General features: G+C 37.6%; 2 protein-coding genes across 2 annotated transcripts in view; one reads left to right on the forward strand and one right to left on the reverse strand.

Moving 5' to 3' along the window:
* Positions 1–397: 397 nt before the first annotated feature.
* Positions 398–4201, forward strand: NOPCHAP1 (NOP protein chaperone 1). The gene is made up of 4 exons (XM_027715204.2): positions 398–483; positions 1171–1257; positions 2516–2652; positions 3583–4201. Exons 1-4 carry the CDS (start codon positions 414–416, stop codon positions 3763–3765), a joined length of 477 nt encoding a protein of 158 aa, XP_027571005.1. The 5' UTR covers positions 398–413; the 3' UTR covers positions 3766–4201.
* A 1638-nt stretch (positions 4202–5839) lies between these two features.
* ALDH1L2 (aldehyde dehydrogenase 1 family member L2) overlaps positions 5840–25648 on the reverse strand; it is a 33923-nt gene continuing 14114 nt past the window's right edge. The window contains 18 exon segments of the mRNA XM_027715203.2: positions 5840–6061; positions 7077–7276; positions 8470–8575; positions 9722–9887; positions 10621–10719; positions 11327–11423; positions 11673–11766; positions 12512–12599; positions 12973–13078; positions 13184–13254; positions 13943–14093; positions 17722–17849; positions 19000–19119; positions 19814–19961; positions 20819–20910; positions 22311–22436; positions 22835–22969; positions 24035–24124. Coding sequence (XP_027571004.2) covers positions 6006–6061; positions 7077–7276; positions 8470–8575; positions 9722–9887; positions 10621–10719; positions 11327–11423; positions 11673–11766; positions 12512–12599; positions 12973–13078; positions 13184–13254; positions 13943–14093; positions 17722–17849; positions 19000–19119; positions 19814–19961; positions 20819–20910; positions 22311–22436; positions 22835–22969; positions 24035–24124 — 2073 coding nt within the window. The 3' untranslated portion in view covers positions 5840–6005.

Consider the following 25648-nt stretch of genomic DNA (forward strand, 5'->3'; position numbering starts at 1 on the left):
CAGAGCAGCTTTCCAGCAGGTCAGCTCCCAGCCTGTGCTGGTGCTTGGGGTCATTCCTCCCCAGGTGCAGGGCCCTCGTTGCATTTCGGAAGGTTCAAATCATAGAATCATAGAATCAGCCGGGTTGGAAAAGACCTCTGAGACCATCAAGTCCACCCCTTGATCGTTTCACAACGATTTCAAAATAGTTGTTTGTTGGGTTTTTTTCCTTTTGTTTGGGTGTTCGTGGTTTTGTTGTTGGTTTTTTTTTTTGTTTTGTTATTGTTTGTTCGTTTGTTTGTTTTTCTTTGCAGCGTGATTTATTTTCCTTCCCGCGCGGTTCCCCGCCGCCGCTGCCGTGCCCCTCCCGCCCTGCGGGGGCGCTGCCGGCGCCGCGGCGGAGCGGCCGGAGCCATTCCCGTGGCGGCGGGCGCATGGCGGGGCCCGGCGGCGCGGGGGCACCGGGAGCGTCCCGGGAGCTGCTGGACGTGGGACGGCGGGCAGGTGAGGGCGGGGAGCGGGGCCTCCGATCGTGGGCAGCCCGAGGCAGGGGGCTCACCAGGCCACCCGGCCGCCGGTGCGCCCCTGGTCCCTCGTGTACTGAGGAGCTGCTTTCCCGGGCACGGCTGCGGTAATGCGGAGTAAATAATGGGGAGGTGTGTGGGTGGGGGAAATCCATGGTTAAATAATATCGACATTCGTAACGACGTTTTCATGAGAACCGAGAAAACAACGTTAAAAAGGCAGAAAGCTTCGCTTTAGTTACTGATACCGGGCGGATGGCTCTGTTGGCGGTCATGGGGGTTAACGTGTGTAATTAATGCTGAATTTCCCTGCGTCGCTTGGATTTCACGGCGCTGCTCCTGCCCACGGTTAGCGTAGGTCCTTGGCACCGCTGTTGGTGGCTTGTTCTCATCACACGGGGATTTAAATCAGCGTGACTAGCACGCCTTAGCTCTTATCTCGCTGTGCTTTGCTGTGGGATATTACAGGTAGTTTTTCAATGCATTGTAATTCTCAATAAATCTTGGGTAAATACTTCAAATACAGCGTGAGTCTGTAAGAAGTGGCCTGCAGGGCCAGGCCAGCGGCCCATGTTGCCCTGTATTCTTTCTTTCAAGAGCAGCATTAGCAGATGACAATTACAGAGAACTTGTCAGCTTAAGCACTGTAATACTTGTTTGTTTGCAGGGCTGGAAGACATTTTGCTGATTAATTCAAAATGTAGCAGCAAGAAGGCCACGACTTTACAGACAGTCAGGATGCCAAGGAGCAGTGGTAAGTAGGAGCTTGTTGCTGGAACAGTGTCAAGGAGTAGGTAACATCTGTGACATAACCTTTTCTTCAGTGCTTTCCTTGCACAGGTAAAGGGAGAAACTCTTGTGTTCAGTTTCTGCTGGTGCTAGGTCCTCCACTGCAGTTCCATGTCCTGCAGGTTATTCATGTAACTTAGATGTAAATTATATTTTGCAATGCTAGGCATTACAGCTGTAAGTTTTAGGGACAGATTATTCTTTTTCAGTTGTTGCCTTTTTTTTTTTTTTTCTGATCTGGGTTTTTTACTTCTTTTTAGAAGTAATTTCTCAGTATGAGATATCTATTGTATAAAAGCATTTAGTTTAAAATGGACTCCTGGCAAATTATTGTATTTTTGTGTTGTGATTGAGCTGAACTTTAAAAGTAATAGCAAAAAAAAAATTGTTAGATCAAATTCTTTCTTGGATAAAAGTCTCTACAAAGATGACAGTGTTTCAAAGGTACATTATACTTGTTAGACTTTTGTGAGGCTCACCTGGAATATTACCTCTTCTCAAAGAAAGAGAACTAGTGATTGGCTCACCTGCATGTGTGCAGCAAAGTTTATTTGAAAAGACTCTGAGGCAGGTTGAACATATTCTTTTCCTCCATGGAAGGGAAATGAGTGTGATTCTCCTAATGACACTGATTACCTTAAAATTCTTGGGAAGTCCCACTGAGCTTAGAGGGATAATTCTGTAGAAAGTGCTTCATACTTCGACCTAGAGCATGTCTCTCTCTCACCATCTTAATTTCAGAGTTCTTTTTGTTAATTATGTTGATTTTCATTAGTCTAGCATGGCATCTGTGCTACAGCTGATTTTTCCATCTTCTTTGAGACCTTCAGACTATAAAAGGGAAGAAAAGAGGATGCAATTATATTTCCACTGGAGATAATGCTGATATGGAAGTTCTTCAGGATGACATTTAATATGTGTTTTAAACCATGGAATTTGAAAGCAAGTTTTCTGTAAAGCATTCACATTTTGTTTTAAGAATCCAAGTGGAATTGTTGAAGTGACTTCTTCCTGCACCAAATGCTGACCAATAGATCCAATATATTTTTGCTGTTTATGTCTTGGAAAATTGAAAACTTTAATAAATGCTTCTGTTAAAACATCTTAAATTCTGTAGACTGCTGGAAATTACAGTTGAAATGGAATCTGTTTAACGGCTCAGGTTTCTGAGGTATAAATGTGAAAACTGACGTGCATCTCTTTGAATAATTGTTTCTTTTCAGTTTTGGACCGAGTACAGAGCTTTTTACCACAGATGGCCCAGGCAAATGATGAGCTCAAAAGAAAAATGATGACAGCACCAGCTCATCAATTTGATATTGAAAATCTAGACAGTGCAACAGAAAAAGTTATAGAAATGGTAAGTAGTTACTATGTTTTTAATTTTATAAAGTAAATTTAGATGTGATTAAAATAACTCTCTGATCTTAGAATGAACTAATATGATAGATAAGGTGAGGTCTTTACCATTTTAGTCTGTGATCTGCTAATGCAAAACATAGATATAATAAAAATGCTTATTTGGTTGATACTTACAACTTGGTTTTCAGACTTGCAGAATTGAATGACTGAAGGTGGAGTAGTTTAGGACCAGAGTAAGACATACTTTTGAATCAGCAACTCTGAATCAAAAGTCACAAATTCTATTTTAAATATCTCATAGGAAAATTTGGGTTAGAAACTGGACAATTATATTGTATGCCTAGTAAGGCATAACAAGACTTTAGTGTAAGAGTAGTAACTGGCTTTAAGCTGTGCTCTGTCAGTATTTTTAGGACTGACTATAGATCTTGAGTTTAGAAAAGTTGTTATGTTGTTGTGATCCTTTGTTGCTGGTATTTGTTTATTTATTCACAGTCACATCAGCATTTTCTTTCTGGTTTTAACTAAAGTGTTGCAACCACATGCTTAGTTAAGAAAATTTTAATATGAAGGTGGTATGTGCATGACCCAGCCAAGTGCCTTCTGGCCTGCAGACCCACAAGGTAAAAGGCAGAGATAAGGCAGCCTGGGCTTTGGTGTGTGAGCTGTCAGAAAAATTCACTGGCCACTGGTTGGATTCAGGCCTTATATTTGCTATAGGGCAAGATAAATTACAATTTAAATATTTAGGCATCTCTTCATGATATTTGTCATAATCCTAGGAAAACCCAAAAGTCTTTCATATTGTGGTTGTGGTTTTCTTATGGTAGTAGGATGGTTCATGTGTTTGCTTTATGTTTTACTCCAATGATAGAAGTGATACAGAAATGTATAATATGTTAACCAAGATCTTTTTTTTTTTCCCCAGAATGTGGCTGTAGTTGAACTGAGTGATTCTGATACAGATGAGGAGATGCTAAGTTCAGAAGATGACTCGGAATCTGAAGATGACTCTGTCAGCGATGAAGTGACAATAGACAACATTAAGTTTCCTAAGCAAAAGGGAGAAAAGGGCAAAATAGAAATTTTGGACAGCAAAGTGAATGAGTAAATCCATTTTATTTTACTTTAAAAAAACCCAACCAAACCAACTCATGTCTTCTCACTTTGAAGACTTGGCCCTTAAAACTATTTTGTTTCCCAGTGTAGCATCTCTCGTGCGAAATGCTATAGTTTACGTGGTGGAGAATTCAGGATCAACTCATGACTGAAGGAGGCTGGGTTTCTGAAGATTTAAGTATGATTTGATTTATCCAAAAACATGGACATGGACTTTGTAGTAGATTAGACTGAGAAAGCAGCTTGAATAAGGATCACTTGAACAAATTAAGTTAAAATTCTTGTTCCGTTGCTTTGTTGAAAAGGGCTTTTTTTATAGTATGATAGACATTTTTACTTCAAGGGCAAGAAAGAGTTAACTAGGAAAAAAGCTTTGTTTTTATATTGTTATGTACAATGTCTTCCATATTAAACATTATCTTAAAGTACCTCAGAGGTATGTCTACATTGCATTCATGACAATGACTGCTGAACACCAGAGCAGTGGCTGAGGTCCTTTCCAGCTGGGCTAGCGTGGGTAAGGACAGTCATGGCAGAGGATTACTTACTCTCTTCCTGCATTGAGCTCTGCACCTTTACGGGAATGTTACAAGCTCACATGTGAAACATTCGTGGCTGTGCCAATAACCTCCATATTCAAATGGTCCACGGTGCCTCTGGGGTGTTACAATTGCTTTAAGTTACACTTTTCATCCCCCACTTGCCCTGCTACATTTCCATTCTCTCCATTTGGTTAACAACTGTCACTGTCAGAAGGATAAAAAGGTGAATTTTCCGCTGGTCTGTACTTAGGTTAGCTTGAAACAATTGTGAAACTAGGATCAGTGAGTCTCATTCATACTTACCTGAGATGGATCAAATACAATGATTTGGGCTGTTGTATTTACTTCATAGATTGGTTTGCATTTCAGAAGTGTCTGTCATGCTGGCTGTCATTGTTTCTTAAAGAAACTTTGTATTTTTTACACCATTAAAGTAAAATTTTCTATATTGTATTTGCTCAAATATTAAACTTAATGTCATGAATTGAAGCCTGCAGTTATTTACAAAATTTATTTTGAATCCCATACTTAAAGCTCCAGTTTTAGTATCTGTTTCTGTAATTTTTGTGATAAGAAACAACAAGGATTCTGATCTTCCTTTCACAATGTGACTTAAACATAGAATGAAGACACGATTTACTGGGATTAAATGATTAAACCACTGAATATTTTAGCAAAGGGGAAGGATGGGAATCAAAGAATCAGACTGCTACCTTTAATGGCAGCACACAGATCAGATGAAGCTTTGGGTGGTGTTGCATTCTAAGAGCACGTAGTCTTAGTAGGCATAGTTTGTTAGATGAGGTTTCAATCTATAGAACGTTTTCTTCCAACGGAAAAAAAGTTTTAAAGCCAACATCTTACCTTGGTCATTTTACAGGAGATTTTCCCACAGATTAAAAAAACCCCCCAAAAATATGAAATACAAAATAATAATCATGCTGTATGAAAGAGTGATAACAGTCCACATGCACAACACAAGAAGTGATTTTAATCTGTTAATGTAATCACCTTTCAAATTGCAGGCAGATCACACATTCTGTATCAACAAAAAAAAAAAAAGGTAGAAAATATTTTCAGTAACTTTAGCTTGATATGCATAGTTTAACACCAATGTTGAACTCTGTATGTACTATACAAAGATCATAGTAAGTGCACTTTCTTGCATTGATTTATGTATGGCACAAAGGTTTTTGTACTGCTGAAGAATCACCAGAGCAGAGTGTTTAATTGCTACTGTAAAACTTGAACTGATTTATAGCAAAAATGGCATAATCAGTATATTTTAGTTCAAGCCTAATGACTAATGATTTAAAATGGTCATGTAAGTATTATGTCACAGAAATACAAAGTAGGCATGTGAGAACTCATTCTTCAGTTCTATTAAAAAAAATAAACTGAATCATGTTCTAGGGGTTTTTTTTGGGGGGGGAGGCAGGAATTGTGCTACCAACTGTTGCTGCTGCATAATTTAAATAATTTCAGGGTAATTTCAAAAAGCCTTTATCTGTCAGTGAGACTAAAGTTTGGATTTGATTTATAGAAATTTATCCATGGAATGAGTGTTTTGTTTTGTTTGCTTAGTTGTAGCACTGCAGACAGCATATCCTAGGCATGGTGTTGAGTGCTTCATGTAGTCATCAAGATTCAAACTCTGCTGAAAGTTTACTTCCCAAGTGAAGCTGTTACTTTAATATTCCACAGTGATAGCCTTGGTTCTGAGATATTCATGAAGAGCTTCTTCACCTGTACAAGCAAAATATTCCCCTGTTAGAATAGCAGCTAAATGAGAGAATGTTGTCAGGCTGTAACTATTAAGAAAAAAATTTAAAATGCTGTAGCCAATATTTGAGTCCATAAAAACAATGGGAACTAATTACTTTACCTTCCCACTGAGATTTACAGAACTGTTTTGACAAGAAGAGGTCAAACCCAACAGATGTGGAAAGAAAAAAGAGCTGGAAAGAAAAAAGAGCTGGAATTTAACAAGCAGCCCCCCGGGTGGGACTGGAGCAGCAGCAGTCTTTAGATGGCCACTGAGAGCTCATAGATGAATTTATGAACTTTGCTTTGTAGGTGTAGAGAAGCTGTGTAAAAATCAGTAATCTTTTTTTTCCCCTGTTACCATCACTCAGTTTCAGGAAATGGCTTTGGAGATTCCAAAGGCAAAAATCTGTTGTGTTAGTGAAATTTGGTTTTCCTTTTTTTCCTTGTCCTGAGGATTGATCTGTCCAGACTTGTAAAGTTTCTTTGACAGGGTAGACTTCAATTTTTTTAAAAACTCGTTTTGTAAAGAAAATATTTTTAATGCATCTTTCTCCGTGGCTGTTGCCAAATTTTGGTGACATTTTAAGGCATGAAAAAGTTTCCCATGCTCTTTAAAGTTTACAGGAGAAACCTAAATTAGTGTTCTTTCTGAGGGGAAAAAAGATTTTGGCCAGTATCTTTGTTACTTGACAGCATTTTGTAGCCTGTAGGCAGCTCTGGACAAGTTGCAATTTGACTGCTCTGAGAGCAGTTGAAGGGAGAATATTCTGTGTGCTATAGCATTATTTAGTAAATGTACAGGAAGAGCTGAATGGGAGGTATTGAGGTGTGAATATTGAAGGAAGGGAGAGAAACTAGATTACTGTAATTGGAGGAATTGCAGGAAGTGCATCCATAGCTCACGTTTTACTGGATACCCTGTACACAGGCAAAATGTTTTGTTCGTTGATTAGGACTCTCAGATGAGAAACAAGAGAGGGAGAGAACAACTTACCTAAATCTTTCCCAAAGCCAGACAGCTTAAATCCACCAAATGGTGCTGCCACATCAGTTTTGTTATATGTGTTAATAAAAACTGTTCCAGCTTCTAGCTTTTCACTGACGTAGAGAGCTTTGCTTATGTCTTTTGTGAAAACTCCTGAAGCTAAGCCATATTCTGTGGCATTTGCCCGTCGCAATACTCCATCGACATCCCTGTGGGGGAAAGAAATTATCTAATGGCATCCAGGTAAAGTAAACAAGTGTTAGCCATCTTCCACCCTCAGCGTGACTGAAGCACCTTTTCTCATGGCCTGCCTTCTCCAAGGAGCCTTTTTAAAGACAACTTGTTAAGGACGGATCGGTGTGTCAATCTGACAGATCCATGGAAATTCACACCCTTGCTTCAAACTTGTGAAGCTTTTGGCCTTACGTTTCTATGGTTAATATCTACACTGAGAAATGCCACAGGAAATGTTGCTGTATGCATACCAACTTTGCTCAGCTACTGTACAACTTGGGGATTAAAGCAATACAAAAATACTTGTAAAACAGAGCTTGGCAGCAGATGATGAATCAGTTTGCTAAATTTTTGGCCAGCTTTACAAGTTAATGGAGAATAAATGCTGAAAGTCAGCATTTATTATTATGTCTTCTATCAAGACACAACTTTTCAGACCATTTCCACAGTACTTCTTTTCTATTTGCATGTCATCTCCATATAGCTTCAAAAATCCATAACAGTTTAAAACTTTAAAAAATTCAATACAGTTCCTTAGCACTGTACATAATTTATGGATGTGAAGGGTTATCTATGTGGCTCATTCTTAACTGCGTTATCAAAGTGCAGAAAATGAAACCTGGTGGAAATACTTATATGAAGTTTCTATGTAGGGTTTCAATCTCATCTGTGTGTAAAATAATTCTTATGATCTGAAATGAAAGATATTAAAACTGGCAGTTTACAAAACATACAGAGGAATTTTCATTTGCAACAGTAACATGCCAGTGCTACACAATGCACAACAACACCACGTGGTCTTTTGTGACAGAAAAAATCAGCAATTCCACTGGGAAAAATACACATTTTGTAATTCAATCAAGCTGTTGCAATTACCACATCAACTTCAATAAAACATTTCCCTGAAAACTAAGTCTTGTTTAAGAACTGGCACTTAGGGTTGCATTCTATCCTGTCACACACTGCCAACAGCATTAGGTCTATATTGATATGGAGCAGGATACCCCCTATTAAAAAAATGTATTTTCTCAGAATTTAGCTGGAAGAGGATCTAGGTATTCAGATTGGTCTAACAAGATTTAACAAAATACTGAATATGCTATCAGTTCTTCACTTAGGGGGGAAATAGGAAAATGAAGTTTCTAACAGTGACAAGAGGAGAACATACCCATTTTTAAATTTAGAAATCACCATCACAGGACCAAAGGACTCTTCCTGGGCAATATACATATGGTCTTCAACATCTGTGAATACAGTGGGTTCCATGAAGAAACCTAAAGAGAGGATAGAACATTGTTTGAGCATGGTAAAAGTGCTTAATGGTATCCTATTGTCCAGGCCATCTCTTTGCCATACTTTGAGGTCAAAAATAAGTTACAACTTGAAACAGAAAATAGATATGAATGAAGTAGGAATGGAAATGCATGTGTATGAGCACCAGAGAAACGTCAGTAAAAAGGGTAAAAGACTGGCCTGTACTGATCAGTGACAACACATGCTGTTCCCTGCCAGGCCAGAGGGTCTGCATGTCACAGGCCAGGTGACTCCTCAGGAGAAGCCCCTGTACTCTGACAGCAGGAAGACAAGGTTACAGCACGTTGCAGAGGCCACTGTAGCCATAAGGATCTGTATATTCCAAAAAGAGAAATACATGCCTGAGGCAAAGGATTGCCTCATAATGACTGTTCATTTCTGAAGGGTGTGAAGACTTGTCCAAAAGCTAGCTCATCATTGTCAATCAAGAACTGTCCTGGTGTTATACACGAGCAATCCTATGTCTTGATGAGTGATTGTATTCTTCTCTGAGTGTGTAAAATCAGTTTCAGAGATTTTATATAAATTCCCTTCCCTTCCCTAAGATTTCCCATTTAGTTTTGTTACACAGATTTCCTATAGTTATGAGTCTCTACTTTCATTTTATTTAGGGATGCAATCATTATGTTTTGAAACTCTGATGTAAATGTTTTTTCTTCATTATTAATGAAGGACAGATGTCCATGAGAAAACGTTGGTTTTCTCAGTGTCTGCCCACTGAGCTTGGTGTGCATGTTGTTCATATAGCAAAAAAAGATTTTGATAATAATACCTCTGCTAGTAGTTTCCTCAGTCAGCTTTAGTGTTAGTGTGATCTAAAGGAATATGATTATACTTATGGCTCTTGACAGTTCAAGGGTGTTGCAAGAAAAGCCTTAACAGGAATAAATAAGCAAAACATTCCCATACAGACTAGACTCTGATTCAATAACTTACACTTCAGTTGCACAGCTTCTCATAATGTGAGACTTTAAAGCCCTGTGGTATCATAAGCTCACCTGGTACTATTCCCATGATATTACAACTTCACATAATGCAGCTGAGGCAATTGTGATGGCTTTTGCACAAAGTGTAGAAGTTCCAAATACCTCTGAAAAGTATTTTACCTGGTCTACATACTTGTCTTCCTCCATACACAAGAGTGGCTCCTTCTTTAACTCCAGTTTCACAATATTGCAGCAGCTTTTCCAAATGTGCCTTGTGATTTTGTGGACCATGATCTGTAGATCTGTCAAGTGGGTCACCAATTTTCATCTTTTTTATTTCTTCAACCTATGAGTTACCCAATTAAAATGAAGTTACATAACATAGCAAATACTTGTTACAGTGACCAGAGATTTGTGATGCTGCCTTTTTTTGTGCTATGAAGATAAGCTCTAAGAAAGGACTGGATTCTTTGAAGATGTAATGTTCCTCCCTTTTTAAAATGAGGCTTTGTCTTTTGTTTCTAATCTCTAGTTAATTCTGAAAGTTTTTCATGCAGTGCTCACGTATATATTCTCTTCTGCTATCAAGACAGGCATGTAAAATGTTAGCTTTTACCAGTGCTAAATGAGTTATGACAGTGGTTTCCTGTTCTTGAGCAAAATAAATGAATTCTCCAATGGTACAGTGTGGTGACTATTGGATTTTTAGTAGTGACCTTTGTATTATTCTATCTATACTTCCAATATGCTTTGTTTTAAACTTCACAGCAGCCTTCTTCAATCCCATTGACCTAAATTCAGTAATTATTTTTAATCTTACTTTCCTAGTTAAATACGAACTATCACTAAAGGTACACTATCTATTTAAATGTCACTTATTTGTGCATTACTGATGAAAATATCTCCCTTCAATGCTTCCTCTTAACCCTGTAAGAAGTTCCTGAGAAGCAGCATTGCCTATCATAAGCAATAACAAGAAATTAAGCAACTGAAAATAAGAAATATAAGTGTCTATAAAACTAGTGGATCTTTCTGTCACAGTAAAACATTACTTAAACTTTAGTCCTTGAATATCTTACCACTTTACTAACAAACTCATCATGGATTGATTCTTCCACGAACAACCTGCCAGCAGCAATGCAGTTTTCTCCTTTGTTGAAATATACTGCTCCCATACCCTGTTCAGAAAAAAACATTAATATTTATATGCATCCTTTTGTTCAGTCTTCCTTTCATTCTGTTCCCTTGGGTTCCATTCAGTGTTTGTTACCCTCAGACTGATCTCATAACTGGGAAACGCTTCTGTGGAGACACATAGCTCAGGATGAACCCCTGAGCAGTGCTCTGTCCATTTCCATCAGCCTTCCACAGAAACATTGGCTGCAGCATCACACAGAAGAGGGCTGGCAGCATGACCACTAAATATAAAACTGTGCTAATCCACTGAGCAATACTGCTTGTGTCAAAAGTCACATGGAACTGGGTGAACATGACCTAACCCTAATCTGCAGAGAATCTCCTATTTCAAGAGTGTAGATTCAGATCCCATGTAGTTTGTTCCTTTTTATTTACCAAGAACTGATACCTGCCATTGAATTTCCAGGGGCTTAGGGAGGTGGGGGAAGTAAGAGCAGGAAAAATAAAATCCCTAAAAAGTTGTTTTCTGGCAGTTGGAAAGGCCTAGGGTCCTGGCATTGAATCACACGTTAGTGTTGAGTGTATGTGCAGTACTGTGAGGATGCATCACAAAAGCTTTGAATATATTTTACTTTGAAGCAACATTACCATTTTTACAGCTCTGTCAAGTTCACAGTCGCTGAATATGATCAATGGTGATTTACCACCAAGTTCAAGAGAAACTTTCTTCAGATTAGCAGCTGCACTGTAAAAAAACAAAAATAATCATAGAACCCAAATTTTAATATCTTATTTCATTATTTCCTTTGAATCATAACTAGTGAAAATGTATAAACCTCTATTTTCCAATAGTGACTTAGTAGAATTCTACATAGCAGTAAACAACCATATGCAGTTATGCTTTTTCATTACTGCTGCATGCACAATATAGCTAATAAGATACTTCACAACTAGATTAAGCAGTGTTTATTTATTAATCTTTTGCTGAAAGTACCTCTTCATGATCTGTTTACCAGTTGGTGTTGAACCAGTGAATCCAACTTTGCGAACATCTGGATGTTCAGACAGGTGCTGTCCCACCAAGCCACCTATCAGGGTGAGGAAAACAGTGTAACAGGACAGTATACAGGCAATTTTTACTACTCCACCAGCAGCATTGTAATGCAAAAGGAGCTAACGATATGTCAATCAAGTACAAAAAGACATCCTTATTTATATTTACAGCTTTTTTCATATCACTATGAAATATTTCATATTAGTTAACTTGGATCACATCAGTGCCTTCAAATTCCCCTGTCTGTTTAGACTAAAGAATTTCCCAGTATTCCACTGTATGTGGAATTATCTGATTTGTAACCAAGCCTGACCCATACAGTTGCTCTGTCGCTTTTCTTCCTTGGGGGAAAGAGGAAAATGGTGACATCAGGTAACACAGTATGGACTGTGACTTACCTATAGTGATCAATATGCATCTTATCAACTTGCTCTAAGTCTCACAGTCACATTTAAATCCAAGTGATGATAAGATTAGGAGAAAAATTAAGTTTTACAATCAAGTGAAACGTGTCTCTGTAACATATTCTTTTCCAGACTGTTCATGCTATTTGTGTGAATTTGCAAAGGGCATAGGCTGACAGCTCTTACCAACAACTAGAGCCAGTTGACATGTAAATTTTTCCTATTCTCTTCTGAAAATATGTGAAATCACTGTATGACATAGGTGCAAGTCTATCATCTGTGGAGATACACGCACTTATGTAATAGGTAAAGTCCTAGTTTACCAGTTTTAGCATGACCTTCTCTCCCCAGAAAAAAGATTAGCTGAAGTTTTACCTGAACCAGGCAGAATATTTATAACGCCCTTAGGAAATCCAGCTTTAGCTGAGAGTTCTGCAAACTTCAAGGAAGTCAGAGGTGTGACCTAAGTAGAAACATTTGGATTAGGTCTCCTATTTTAATTAAATGCATGATGATAGCTTTTACATTCAATACATCTTAGTTTTGATACAATATTCCCCTTCTTACAGTATTGACAAATTAAAAGTGATGGCTTCTTGTGGAAAATAATTCATTCTTGAAAATGGGAGTAGCGCCAGAGCAGAATTGGAGACAATCAGTACCTTGTATCATCGTGGTAATTTGTATTATTATACAGGCACTTTAAAACATATGACACAGTGAACCCATGGGTACATATGATGGATCAATCTATGGGTGAAATCTGCTAGATTGCCTGAATTATTTTTCCTGAACAGGGGCACCTGGGCTATCTGTATATTCCCTTTTGCTTTTACCTGAGCTGGCTTGAGTACGAGTGTGTTGCCTGCAGCCAAGCATGCTGCACTCTTCCATGCAAGCATCATCAGTGGGTAATTCCAGGGGATAATAATTGCACAGACACTTAAAATAGGGAAAAAACAGGAGAGATTACATACTTGATGGCAGCTTTTCAATGGCTTTTCTGTATATCAAGGCTGTCACCATGAAGAAAAAAGTGATTCTTACCCTATTGGCTCTTTCTTGGTGAATGTTAGATTATGGTTTGGCCTGGCCTGATTAATTGGAATTGTAGCACCCTAAAAGACAGAGGAGGAACAAATCTTCATACTCTTTAATAAGTTTTATTCAAGTAGATCTGCCATGAAAGCTACAGAGTAGGCTGCAAAACCACAAGCATTTTTGCACCAGGGAAAGGGGTGGGGATTCTTCTACTGTATGATTACCTGCTGTGGATATTGTAATCAGCTCCTGAATGAAATAAAAGCACAGATAACAATAGTATTGAAGAACATTAAATGAGGGTCTGATGGACAAAAAAGAGCTGAATTAAGTTCTTGATTGTGGATCTTAAAGACACTTAGCGAAATGCTCTTGAACCTGAGCCACAAATTGTGCCATCAAGCTTTGGTCAGACTGTAGCATAGCACATGAGTCTCTGCACTTACCTGCATGATAAGCACAATGATACTCTGTTCCACGAATAATCAAGTGCTAACTAAGCATGCATATGTACTGTGACACCTTAGCTGATTTCTTAGATATTTAGGGTCACATTCTAAATCCATATTCTCCAACTGGAGGTGGATTACCTTTTTGTATTGACAGGGAGACCCATTCTAGGTAAAATTCTAATTATGGTTTAGTTTTTGATTCCTCGATTACTTTTTCCTTTTACTGTTTTTTGCACTGTTTCAGAAGAACAACAACAAAAAAGAAGTGTAGAGAAGTACTGCCATTGACTACTTCCTTCACACATTAACTTGCCTGAATTTTGTCACACCATCCAGCGAAGTATCTGAATGTTTGCACAGACATTCCAATATGAGTCTTCAAAGCTAAAGTGTAGACAGCTCCTGAGTCAAGAGACTCTATTGTTGCTAACTCTTCTTGATGTTCTTCCATCAGGTCTGCAAGTCTAATAAAAATGTTAAAAATCCACATCAAAGAGAAATGGCATCCAACAACTGACAACCTAAAATTCTATTGGATATGGCAAAGAAGCATAATTAAAATACCATTCCCACTGAATTTGGAGGTGGAGTACTGGAGCAACTGCTTCTTAACATCAGTAAGGGACTGAATAAGTGCCCATTAGTGTGCAAATGTCTTCACATTGGCTGTAGTGGACACTGAATGAAAATATGAACAGTGTAAACTTACCTGATTGTTCAATTATGGTTTTGTAAATAAAATCATAATTAGATTTTTTTTCTGTTGTACTATAAGGAACCAGTTATAGAAAGTAAGACCAGTAAGTCAGAAAGCAAATACACAATAAAAAGGAATGTTGAGTAATCAAAAGTACCAAGGAGGAGTAGTCAGGATTCTTGCTTAAGATTTGAGAAACCTAGCTTCATTATGCTGGTTTGTATTGTTTGAACTTGGACTAAAATATTTAAATGTTAGAAGCTTCAAAGGCATCCATGTGTCCAAAGACAAAGCTCCTAAGCTGTAATACAAATTGAATTTTCCGTGCCTTGGTACATTTGAAAATCTCTCAATGGTTTCCTTGGGCCTCAAGTTCTCCATCTGTTAGATTTATGAAATAACACAGTGAGGTGCAAGTAGGACTGTGGTAAATACTACTGAGTTGATAATAACTATCAGATTGTCTCAAAAATGCATCTGCACAGACTGATACCTATACTTATGAGGCATTACTGTTATTTTAGTGATCTCTTGTTCAGGTCTGTGTGCATCGATGAATTTTCACGTTCATTCCTTCACATTCACATTCTTTCACGTGCATCAATGTTTTTCTTAAGCTTCCTTCTGTGGTTTGGTATGCAGACATATAATCAATGCTCCCATGTGATTTTAAGAGCTAAAAAAGTGCATTTGAGATCCCATAAAGAGAATTCAAAACTGGGAGTGAAACATATTTTTCCATTATGCAAATTCTGCCCATGTAAAGCATTTGCAGAGATGTGGAAAAATGCTCTTTAATACCTGTTTTAACTGTGTCTTGCAGACCCAGCTACAGGTCAGGGCATTGGCAGCATTGTGTAAAAGAATGGATATGGCATGGCAGGGACAAAGGAGAAGGTTCAATTTCAATTGGATATCTTCTATTAATGATTTCTTAAGATGACGTAGCAGAGCTACAAGCTTTAATGGCACAAACCTTCTCTTTGGTTCAGCACTCAAAATCTCTAGTTTGAACAGAGGCCAGAGAAAAAGACCCTTATTTGAATTAAGGTGGTCCAGAGAGAGCCTTTATTTGTCTGGGGAATGGTTTGCAACATAAATACTCTGCTATAGCTATCCTAGAGAGCCAGTCACCTAAGTGAAGAGTTTAATCCAGGGATAACCTATGCTGTGTAGGGGAGCTGCATTTTCCATATACCCAACGTAGTTACGTTTGCAAATCTTGCAAGCGTAAAACACTGAGTGGTAGCTCTGAGACCTTAAAAGTTACTCTTCAGGGCAGAGTTAACTTGGGCTCTCAAGCACTCTACATTCCTAATAGAAATTAAACACAAGTTTGTGCATGCTTTGAATATGTGCACACTTGTGAAAAATGTAAGTGACCAGGTGTATTTAATGTTCAGTTCTGACTTGCCCATTTTCTGTTGTGATTACTACTCAACTCTTTTTGAAAGAGTCCTGCAAGCCTTTTTCCACAACCTGGTCACACACTTTATAAGCCAAGTAGAATTTTTGGCTTTGCTTTCATTCTCTTTTGCTAAGATGCCTGCAACGTCTTGTAAAATGTGGCATTTTTTGATACTTTTTTATTTTTGATTATATCTACTTGGTTCACAAGGACATGGTAAAAGAGGGGAGGGGAATTTGCATCCAAAGCATTCAACAAAGTCCTACAGCTCTATTAATGTGATAACAAATGATCTGCTGCATACACTAAGCAAAACATATTCACTTGCCTGAATATGTTTTCTCAAGTGCAGCGTCACGTTTCCCTGTGCTCCTCTTCCTTAGCTGCTAGAGGTCAGAAGACATGGAATGCATTCCCTACTCCTTCCTGTCTTGCTAGGCTGAACCCTTATGGGAACAGGATCGTCTTCTAGTTGCCTATTCCAAACCTCTGAATCAGATGGATCTTTAATTTCCAAATCCTCACAGACGTCATGCAGAGAGCAGTGACCCATCCCTGCACCCAGTCAAACTGCCAGACCGTTGTTTTGCCTTGCTATCTGAATGCACAGACTGCCACCATCTTGCAGCTGCCAACTGTGTCACTGACCCTTCCTCTCCTGTGTATTCTGATGCCCAGGGCAAGCCTCCTGGCACAGCACAATAAAGGCTTGGCATAGCAGTGTGTATGGGCACGCTACTGGAGATTGTATTTTTTTGAAGGCAAAAAAAATTCCTTCTTTTCTCTACAGAAAAACATGCAGTCTCCTCAGCACAGTTTACTTGACCAGGAGGTCCAACAGTAATGTTGATGAATCTGCAAACTACACCCTGCAAAAGGAATTTGTTTGATACACAGGATCTACTCCTTCATGAGCTCCTTGGGGCAGACAGTAGCAATCTGCTTCTTTACTCGTGTCTACTCATTCATTTACATGTTCTAGAACTGAAAAAGCAAGGAAAGCTCTTCATATAGCTCCACAAAAGAGGTTTTCTTTATAGGGTAGCTATAAAGTTTCTAGTCATCTGAAGTCTGCAAGACAGTGTTCTCCCTGTGCTTGCTGTCAGGCACCAGAGGCATCATGCTGCGTATGGAGGATCTATAATAACTGGGCTTTTATTAGCTGCCTCCAGTATCACTCTCACAATATACAGACAGCATGACCATCTTTCCACCAAAACCCACCATTAAAATACCATTCATTCAGCTTATCTTCTGAACCAATAATAATACAGTCAAAATGAGAACCAGGCATCCTCTAGACACAGTGAAATAAATACAAAAGAGAGAGGTGTCTCAGATAAATGTTGGATTCAGCTTAGAGAATTTCTGCACAGGACAATTCTTCCACTACAGATCTTAACACTTTTTCTAGAGTGGGTCTTTAGCCAGATGAGAAGTATACTGGAATATGATCCTACAAAAATCTAGCATCAGTTATAGTCTATTTCAAAATTAATGGCAATGTAGTTGTTCGTTTACAACGATGGAGTACAGATGCAGGCAAGCTTAGCAAGGTAAAATCTCTGCCTACCTAACCCAGGTAGGCTCTGTCTTTTAAAACTTAGCCTTATTTCTACAGAAGGGTGTGGACTTTACAAGGGAATTTTCAATCCTTGCAACAAAACCCATATAGATAAAATTATGGGTATTAGGGGTATCAAGTATTTAAAATATATTTTCCTCAAATTCATTTCCACTCATAAATAACTATGAAAGAATGGTGGCAGTGAGACAACACAAAATTCTTCTCTGCCACAAGGAATACTGGCCAGCTAAGACCTGAGGGTGGAGTAAATCAGGGGATGAAAAGATGGCCAGTCTGGATCCTCTGACAGTGGGATTATGAATATCCATCATATTCAGAAAATGTACACAACAATTCTTCAGAGAAACCAACCAACAAGAGTTGAGGAAATGAAACAAACACAAGCTGTCCTTTACATACCTGTACATGAGTTGCCCTCTTTCCCTTGCATTCATTCTTCCCCATTCACCATTTTCAAATGCCTCCTTTGCTGCTGCCACTGCCTTGTCAACATCAGCCAGTGAAGCAGAAGATACACTGGCTATTATCTGTCCAAAGGCAGCATTGTGTTAGCTCAAAATGAAACGTTGGGATTAAGATTGTAACTCCTTCCTCCTAAACTTCTTGACTGGGTATAAGCAAATACTTAATACCCTCAGCCATGCAGCTGTCATGGGTAAGTCAGGCTGCAAAAAGTTCAGACACAAGTAAGGTGGGAGAATTTGGAGGACACTGCAGGGACTCAGATTCCTAGATTTTTCTTCTTCGTCAAAGCAAGATTCATTGTCCCATTAGATTTCACACTCTCTTTCCATATGTAAAACTAATGTGATACTACAAAAGCTGAAAATCTTTATATGTGGTGTTACGATCTAATATCTAAACATCCTAAAACAACTCCCACATTTTCCGTTTCTAAGGAATGGAGCTTCTGTTACCATAAACCACCATAAACACACAGTATTTTATGATGACTGTGTTCCATAAATACACACATTGTAAATTCTAACACAGAATTGTTGCGACTTTTATTCCATTCTATAATGAGTTTCAGGAAAAGTATCAGAGTCTGAATCCTGATGATAGAGAAATTTGTGTCATTGATTTTAGCAGAATTTATTTACTCTAGAGTTAAATGACAATTACATAGACATCAGAATCTCTTCTCTTATTTATATTTCATAGTTATGAGTTGCTCATCCCAGATTCGGTAGTTCAGGACTGAAGTGCAACTGTATCTATTTTCCTATTGAAAAGTTATTTTTCTTACTGGGAATTTAATGGGACATTTTAATGTCACACTGACATCAGATTTGTAAAAAAAGTAAAAAAAAAATGAAGTTGATTACTGACAGGATATATATATTCAATATCCTAAAAGAAACACTTCCTTAGCAACTAAACTTCAGCAAAGTTTAAACAAGAATGAAAGCAAGGTAAAACATATAGCTAGGTATGGAAATTGATGTAATAATTGAAGTGGAAGTAGGTAATTTTTGCTTCACAGCTTGTCTGAAATGGAAAAAGTGTAGAATACACAAGCTGTGAAATAAATTGAAACTTAAAATTATTTCTAGAGTTTGTTTAATATGTACTGTATAGTTTTAAAATGAGCAATAGTCAGGTAATGGTTTAGATTTTTTAATAGGCAAAAAAGTTGAAATAAACTGGTAATGGTCATATTTAGAAATTACTTACTGATCCATCTGCTGGATTTATAGTGTCATATGTTTTTCCATCATCAGCATTTATAAATTGTCCATTTATGAAACACTGGTATGGCATATTCACAGTCATGTTGTTAATATTTTTTGAAACCTGAGTGAAATAAACAACAAATTAATTTTATTTTTTTCATAACTAATATTCTAATGTAGCTTAACAAGCTTTTGATATCTGCAGCCAATATCGAGATGCATTTGAGCATTTATATGTGGCTGTTAGAAGTAAAATGTAATGGAAACCATATTCTCCCTCAATGCTAATGACCATACTCTGAGCCAGTTAAGCAGATTTCTGCATTTTTTTACCGCTGGATCTCTATGTTCAAACCAATACTAAACCCTGGTTAAGACCAGTCTTAGTGTAGTTGAATCAAATGCATAATTCTCAGATTCGAGAAAACCTGATTTGCTTAATGACTTAAAAAAACATGGAATCCTCCTTTCACGTACATTTTTCAAACAGATTCTTAGGAGAAAAATCTGGCACTGTACCCCTGAAAAGCAGAGGGTCAAGAACCATTCTGACTGACAGGACAGTGCAGGGGAGGAAGGAATATATGCCCAGGTGTGAGCTACTCTACTGTGTGTTCTTGATCTCCTGGATTCTGGAATGTTGTAAGTGACATTACATATTCACTTCCATTCCAAAATGCAAACATACAAAAGTTTATATAACCAAATATTCGTTTGCTTCCCTACAGCATCAAGCAGTCTAATAAAATGCATTGCCTACCCTTCCCTAAGACCCAAGAAAGACTAAGCAATAAATGGAAAATAAAAGGTCTTACATAATCAATTACTAACTCTTCCTCTTTGTCTTCTCCTCTGAATTTTCTGACAGCCATTTGAATAAAATCTGCAAATTTAGTGGCCATATACACATCTTCATTCTGTAGTTGAAGTCCACTATATTTCTGTTTGATCTCTTCTAGCATTCTAAAGATTTTGAAGAAAGAATAAATTTACAAATTACAAATCAAACAATTTTTCAGATAATCAAATCATTAGAAGGTTGAAAGGGATCAAAACTGGGCACCAGTTTTTATACATGTGAGTATGTGTGTATGTTTCTCTGACAATAAAGGCAAAGAAGTCGTTGCATTTTAATGAAACCTGTTAGTTTAACTGGGGGTGCTATGGAAAATGTCAGTTCTGGAATGCTCTTAGGTAAACTTCTGGAAATAAATGACAGATAGAAGATATTGATATACTGTTGGAAAACAGTATTTGAGACTACTCTACCAATATATGGAGGACATTGAGATTGGTAAGTAATAAGCATGGTAACCAGTTTGTTTAAAAAAACCTGAAATGCTGGGTTTATATTATGGCCTGGAATATCCGAGCTGCAAACAGAAGGGAAATGAGGTGACCCAAACCATGAAGGACTCAATGCACTTGTAAGCAGGGGCTCAAGTCTCTCTATGAAAGGCTCCTCTTTCCCTCTGGGGAGATCTTTCTTTGGATCTCCTATCAGTCCCCTGGTCCTGAGATACCTGTCTCTGCATGCAGATAAGTTTGAGCATCACCGTGCCCCACCATGTGGCTGATGTGAAGTCAACAGAAATTTTCCTTCAGTAGAAAGAGTAGGATTACATCAATATCTCCTAATTTTGGGAGAGGAACTGTACCATGTTTTCAAAGGTAGGAAAGGGAACAGTTAAGAGTATTGGAAAACATAGTGGGATTATTTTTCTAAACACTACTTGATCAACCCTGATTTAAAAGCACAGTGACAACTTCATTTTCATCAACTTTGGCTTCAACATTTTGTTATTTCGAATATTTTTTACCTGACAACATGCATAGAGGATGCTCCAGATTTGAAGAAGTCTGTCGAATTCTCAATTGCAGCAACATTGGTTAAAATTCCCTTCCAAATAGCCTAATAATACATAAAAATAACAGAGGCAATAATCAATAATCCTCTAATTGCAAGAAGTATTTATCAAACTGTATTTTCCATGGTATCTGTGCCTACAACATGTATTATTTCAAAGGTTTCTAAAACACAAAATTATTTTACAAGGGTCTAGAACAGTCTAGAGACCTGGTGTTAGACAAAAAATTTTTCAGCATAATTAGCTGATCAAAATTTATTATTTTGTCCATGAAAATTTTACCTTATCAGGCAAGAAACCTGAATGGTACAATGCCACAATTTTCAGGCCCATTTTTAAAAGACTTTTATTCTCCAAATAACAACTTCCCATTGCATTATGGAATACGTTGTCCATAGAGGCAAGGACAGCCTGGAGCACCTTGTGACTGGATTGATGGCATTTCAGGCCTCTGGGCAGAGCTTATAATTGGTTTAAGCTGCATGTGTGAGACAGCAAAATGAATAGTTAAATAACTGTCAATGTAGTTTTTCAATTAATTATAATTGGGTTTCAGAGTTAGCAGGTAGTGTCATGAACTGATGAGTGTATATTTCTTTTTGCTATTTTTTCAGTCAGTCAATAGCTCCAGGCAGCATTTAGGTTGCTGGCAAGCAGGTTCAGGGTAATCTTGAAGCAGCAGTTTAAAATACTAGTGCATCAAGCTGCCTGACCTGTGCCAAAAGTTAATAAACCTGCAGCAGAGTTAGCAAAAGGGAGGACATCTATGACTCATCTGCTCTGGCACAAAACTTTAGTGACAAATGTGGCTTTCAGCTAAGCTCCTACATTTACTACAGAGGGATGGATTTCAAGAGAGAGCAGAAAAGTGCCTCTCTGGCTATGAGAGCTTTTGGCTCCAGCTGTCCCAACCCTCTGCCAGATAGCCTCTTGAGTGTGGTTGTGGTAAAAGAGACACAGCACACAGGTACAGTGAGAAAACTTGTGCTTTTTGCTTTCAGATTGCTGTTCTAAGACCCCCTGGAGCTTGTCAAACAGGACCACTCTGAGCACATCCTAGTGATTAACACCACAGTGAAGAAAGGATTCCAGAACTATCCAAGTCTATCAGTGTTGAAAAACTCACTGCTGTGAGGCAAAGGTCCATTTGTTTTTCCTCACTCCCACCTTCATCATTCATAGATATTTACCATAACTGATGCCCCAATCACTGTCTTTGTATCACTTGTATCTGAAAGGAAACCTTGTAAAGTGACGTACAAGTACTCTAGTGAAATCCCAGTTTCACTTGAATTAATGTCAACAGCTGAACATTAACCCCCATATGAGTACATTTTATCCAAAAACAATTTGCACGACTAAATAAAAGATATGCCTTGCCAATAATAAGTATGCAACAGTTTCGTCTGAAGTAATACCCTACAAAAGCAGTTTATCGAATTACCCTAATATCTTCTGCCATCTTTTTCTCCTCCTCTGTAAGTTCCAGGGCAGTTGTTTCATCAGCAGAGAAGTATTTAGATGCAGGGATCATTTTTCCATCTTCAAACTGCAGATTTCTCACTAGTACCTGAGAAATGAGAGGATATGATTTTAAATTGCCTGGGTAAATCCTTATGTGAAGAGGTTTTAGGCATTAATATGGTTATTGGAACGGTAAAATAAATAGCTTGAAGGAAAGTTGATATGATGCAGGCAATTTAGCACAAGCCAATCCTACTTGATTTTCAGATTCTCTCCTGGTATTAGTACATTTTACTCCATATTGGAAATGAATGTGGATTGAGTGTGAAGCAAAACATGAATGTTTTCTCTATAGGTAAGGGACTGATAAAGTCCAAGCGATAAACTCCAAACTCCAGTCTGTCATTAGCAGCTGGATTTGTGTAGCCTGACAAGTCCACACTACTTGCACTTCCTGCTAAAGTTATGCCATCCATGCTTATGTTTGCCAGACTGAGCACTTACCATCTTCCCATCATTTCCAAAAACGACTAGACCATTCTTGGTTACAAGTCCAGGTCTTGAAGCACCTTTTATTGCCAGCTCTTGTCCAGCAGGCACTGAAGCATCAAATAATGATGACCCGTAAAATGTAACCACCTAAAAATAAATGTAATGTATGTAATTAAAAAGGCACAGATTCTAAACATGCTCTAAAATTTTAACAATTATATAACACTGTTTTGAACCTTTAATATAATGCAAATAAAAGTACCTGCACATGGAAAACATGTTACAACAATATTTCTAGATCTTTACAAACCAGGACATGTAGCATTTCTCAAGCTGCCCAAACCTGCAAAGCTGCTTAGCTGTAACAAAGTGCATGCTGGAACCAGAGCAGGAGGGGAAGCAGCTTTTATCAGTGCATGCCCAGACTGAGAGACTAGCAGAAGCCTGTGATTGGTGGAGTCCAGCTCTGCTCCCAGGCTGGCAGTGCTGAACACTGCCTCTCTCTTGGGCTCTTCTGTTCCTTCTGGTCTCTTAAATCAGCAACAGTTCCTGGACATTAAAGCAGAACCAGGATTTTGGAGCAGCCTACTAGCAGATGGCTAATAGTTAAGTAACAAAATCTGGACATCACAGCCAGGAAAGATAATGTGATTTTTTTAAAATACTTTATGTAAGTACAATGTGGATCAAATATACAGTATCCTTAATACACTGAAAGTAGTTGGTTTTGGATAAAATGAAACAGATTTATTTCTGCAAATGACCTAGGCCCAAATGTCCTTAAAATAAAATCCCCTGTTACATCAGCAGTTCACAGTGTTTCACTGTATTGTCAATACTGTGATGTTACCCCCTGTACAGCATAGGTTGCATTATACTGTAATGCATGTCTGCTTCCCAGGATGACTGGCACAGTCTGGTTTTACTCTTCTTACCTTTGTATCATGCCCCATTTTTTTTTCAGATATTGTTCTTATCTTTCTTCAAATTAAATGAATCTATGATTAAAAAACTCTTAACTGTGTTCTGTACATTTTATTTAGAACATTCTGTTCTAGGTATATACAAAACATATGGTCATCAAATTCAAGCTACTTCAATGTAACTCTCATTTGTATTCAGTTGTATGAAGACACTTTTAATTTTGTAATATAAAAGGGTCAAAAAGAGGTTGCAGAAAAGAATAATATTCTTCTGGTTTTCAGAGCATACCTGGCCATCTATTGTTGTCCACGCTCCAGGCACTTTATCATGTCCTCGAATCCAATTGTGCAAAGCCGCTGCAGGTTGGTCCCAGGAGATCTAGGAAATCAAGACATGCCAGCTATTTCTTCTCTGTTTAGGTATAAATCAAGTTAGTAATGCTTTCTTATATAAGAATTACAAATTTTCCCTCCTTCTCTTTCAACCATTCATATAGTTAAGAACGCAGAAAGGGTCTGGTCTAATAAAGGAAGATCAGTGATCTCCAGATGGCTAATCATCAAAGGCCTACCAAATGGGATGCTCTTAGCACTTCTGTGCTCCCTGTGGTCTATATCTTTTCATAGATTCTCCTTCTCACACAAATATAATGAAAATATAACTCTTACTACTAAGTATTCATTCTTAAATAATTAATACTATGATTAACAAATTTAATAAGCACACTATGAATATAAATAAGAGTATGTCTGGGGTATCACCTTCTACTCAAAATGATCTATTTATTTCTTGGATCCTAAGTTCTTTCATAAATCTACAAACTTCTATTAAAATACTTTCTATTCATGTATTGTCCCTTTATAAATTGTTCCATAAATGGAATCGCTACTACAACCTGCAATTCCTTTAAAACTCTGAGGAAAAAGGAATGCCATGTACATTTAATATGAAACACTAGTGAAAATGTATTGATTTATCTTTGCAGAATTGTGACCAAATCTGCCAAAATGAATTAAAGTATCAGAATAGCTATTAGATAACAAAACTCAAGTATTCAGCATCCTTCTTAGACTAAACACAAAGAACATGTAGAATCAAGTTTTAAGCCAATGCAAATAGTTTTACACCAAAGAGATTAGGTCAGTTCTCTCCAAGAAAGTTCCTTAAATATTATGTTATACTATTTTATGTTATATTATATTTTATGGATTAATAAAAATATCCTTATGCAAAGCTATTTGTTCATAAGGTAAGTCAGAAATTGAAATGTGATTAAAAGCATAATCTACAATAATTCAGGTCAAAATTGTTGGAATAATTTTTACTTTTAAAAAAAAAAAACAACTTTTGCACTGGTCTAGAAAAGGAAAAGAAGGTATTACAGGCAGCATTCACTATCATTTTGTGCTTGCCTTCCCAACCACAAAGAAGATCAGCTAATGCAGAGGGGTGCTTAGATAAAATAATTCTCATATGGGTATTTAAATATTTTTTTAACTGTTGTTCGTTTATATGACCTCTGTTGGTTTTTTTCCTTGGTGCTAGCAGGAAAGGTGCCAACATTTGCTTTTCCTAACATCAAATCTACTTCTGGTAGAGACTTTCATATGGTCTGTTGGTAACAACAAGAGGTATCTTGATTCAATGTTTTATTTACAAGTATGATAACTCATTAAGAATCCACTGTGCTTCTAGACACCTTTATGATCCCAAATAGGACACCAAGTTTCTAAATACATGTAACTGCTGAAAGGGAATAGCAACTTAGCCTAGGGCTCCATTACATGCATTCTTGGAGTCATCCCAGGAAAAAGAGGTGGGGAAACAACTGACTTAAAATTCATATTAACTTCATATTGCTACTTTTGTAATCTGAGTTTATAACTTTTCTAATGCTGTGCA

The sequence above is a fragment of the Pipra filicauda genome, unplaced genomic scaffold (assembly GCF_003945595.2).
Source record: "Pipra filicauda isolate LSUMZ 115617 unplaced genomic scaffold, ASM394559v2 scaffold313_size859762_pilon, whole genome shotgun sequence".
Taxonomy (NCBI): domain Eukaryota; kingdom Metazoa; phylum Chordata; class Aves; order Passeriformes; family Pipridae; genus Pipra; species Pipra filicauda.

Excerpts from the sequence above, each read along its gene's own strand:
- NOPCHAP1 (XM_027715204.2), top strand. The coding sequence starts at position 414 with ATGGCGGGGCCCGGCGGCGCGGGGGCACCGGGAGCGTCCCGGGAGCTG. Across the intron at positions 484-1,170 it reads GGACGTGGGACGGCGGGCAG|GGCTGGAAGACATTTTGCTG; the intron begins GTGAGGGCGGGG and ends GTTTGTTTGCAG. Across the intron at positions 2,653-3,582 it reads CAGAAAAAGTTATAGAAATG|AATGTGGCTGTAGTTGAACT; the intron begins GTAAGTAGTTAC and ends TTTTTTCCCCAG.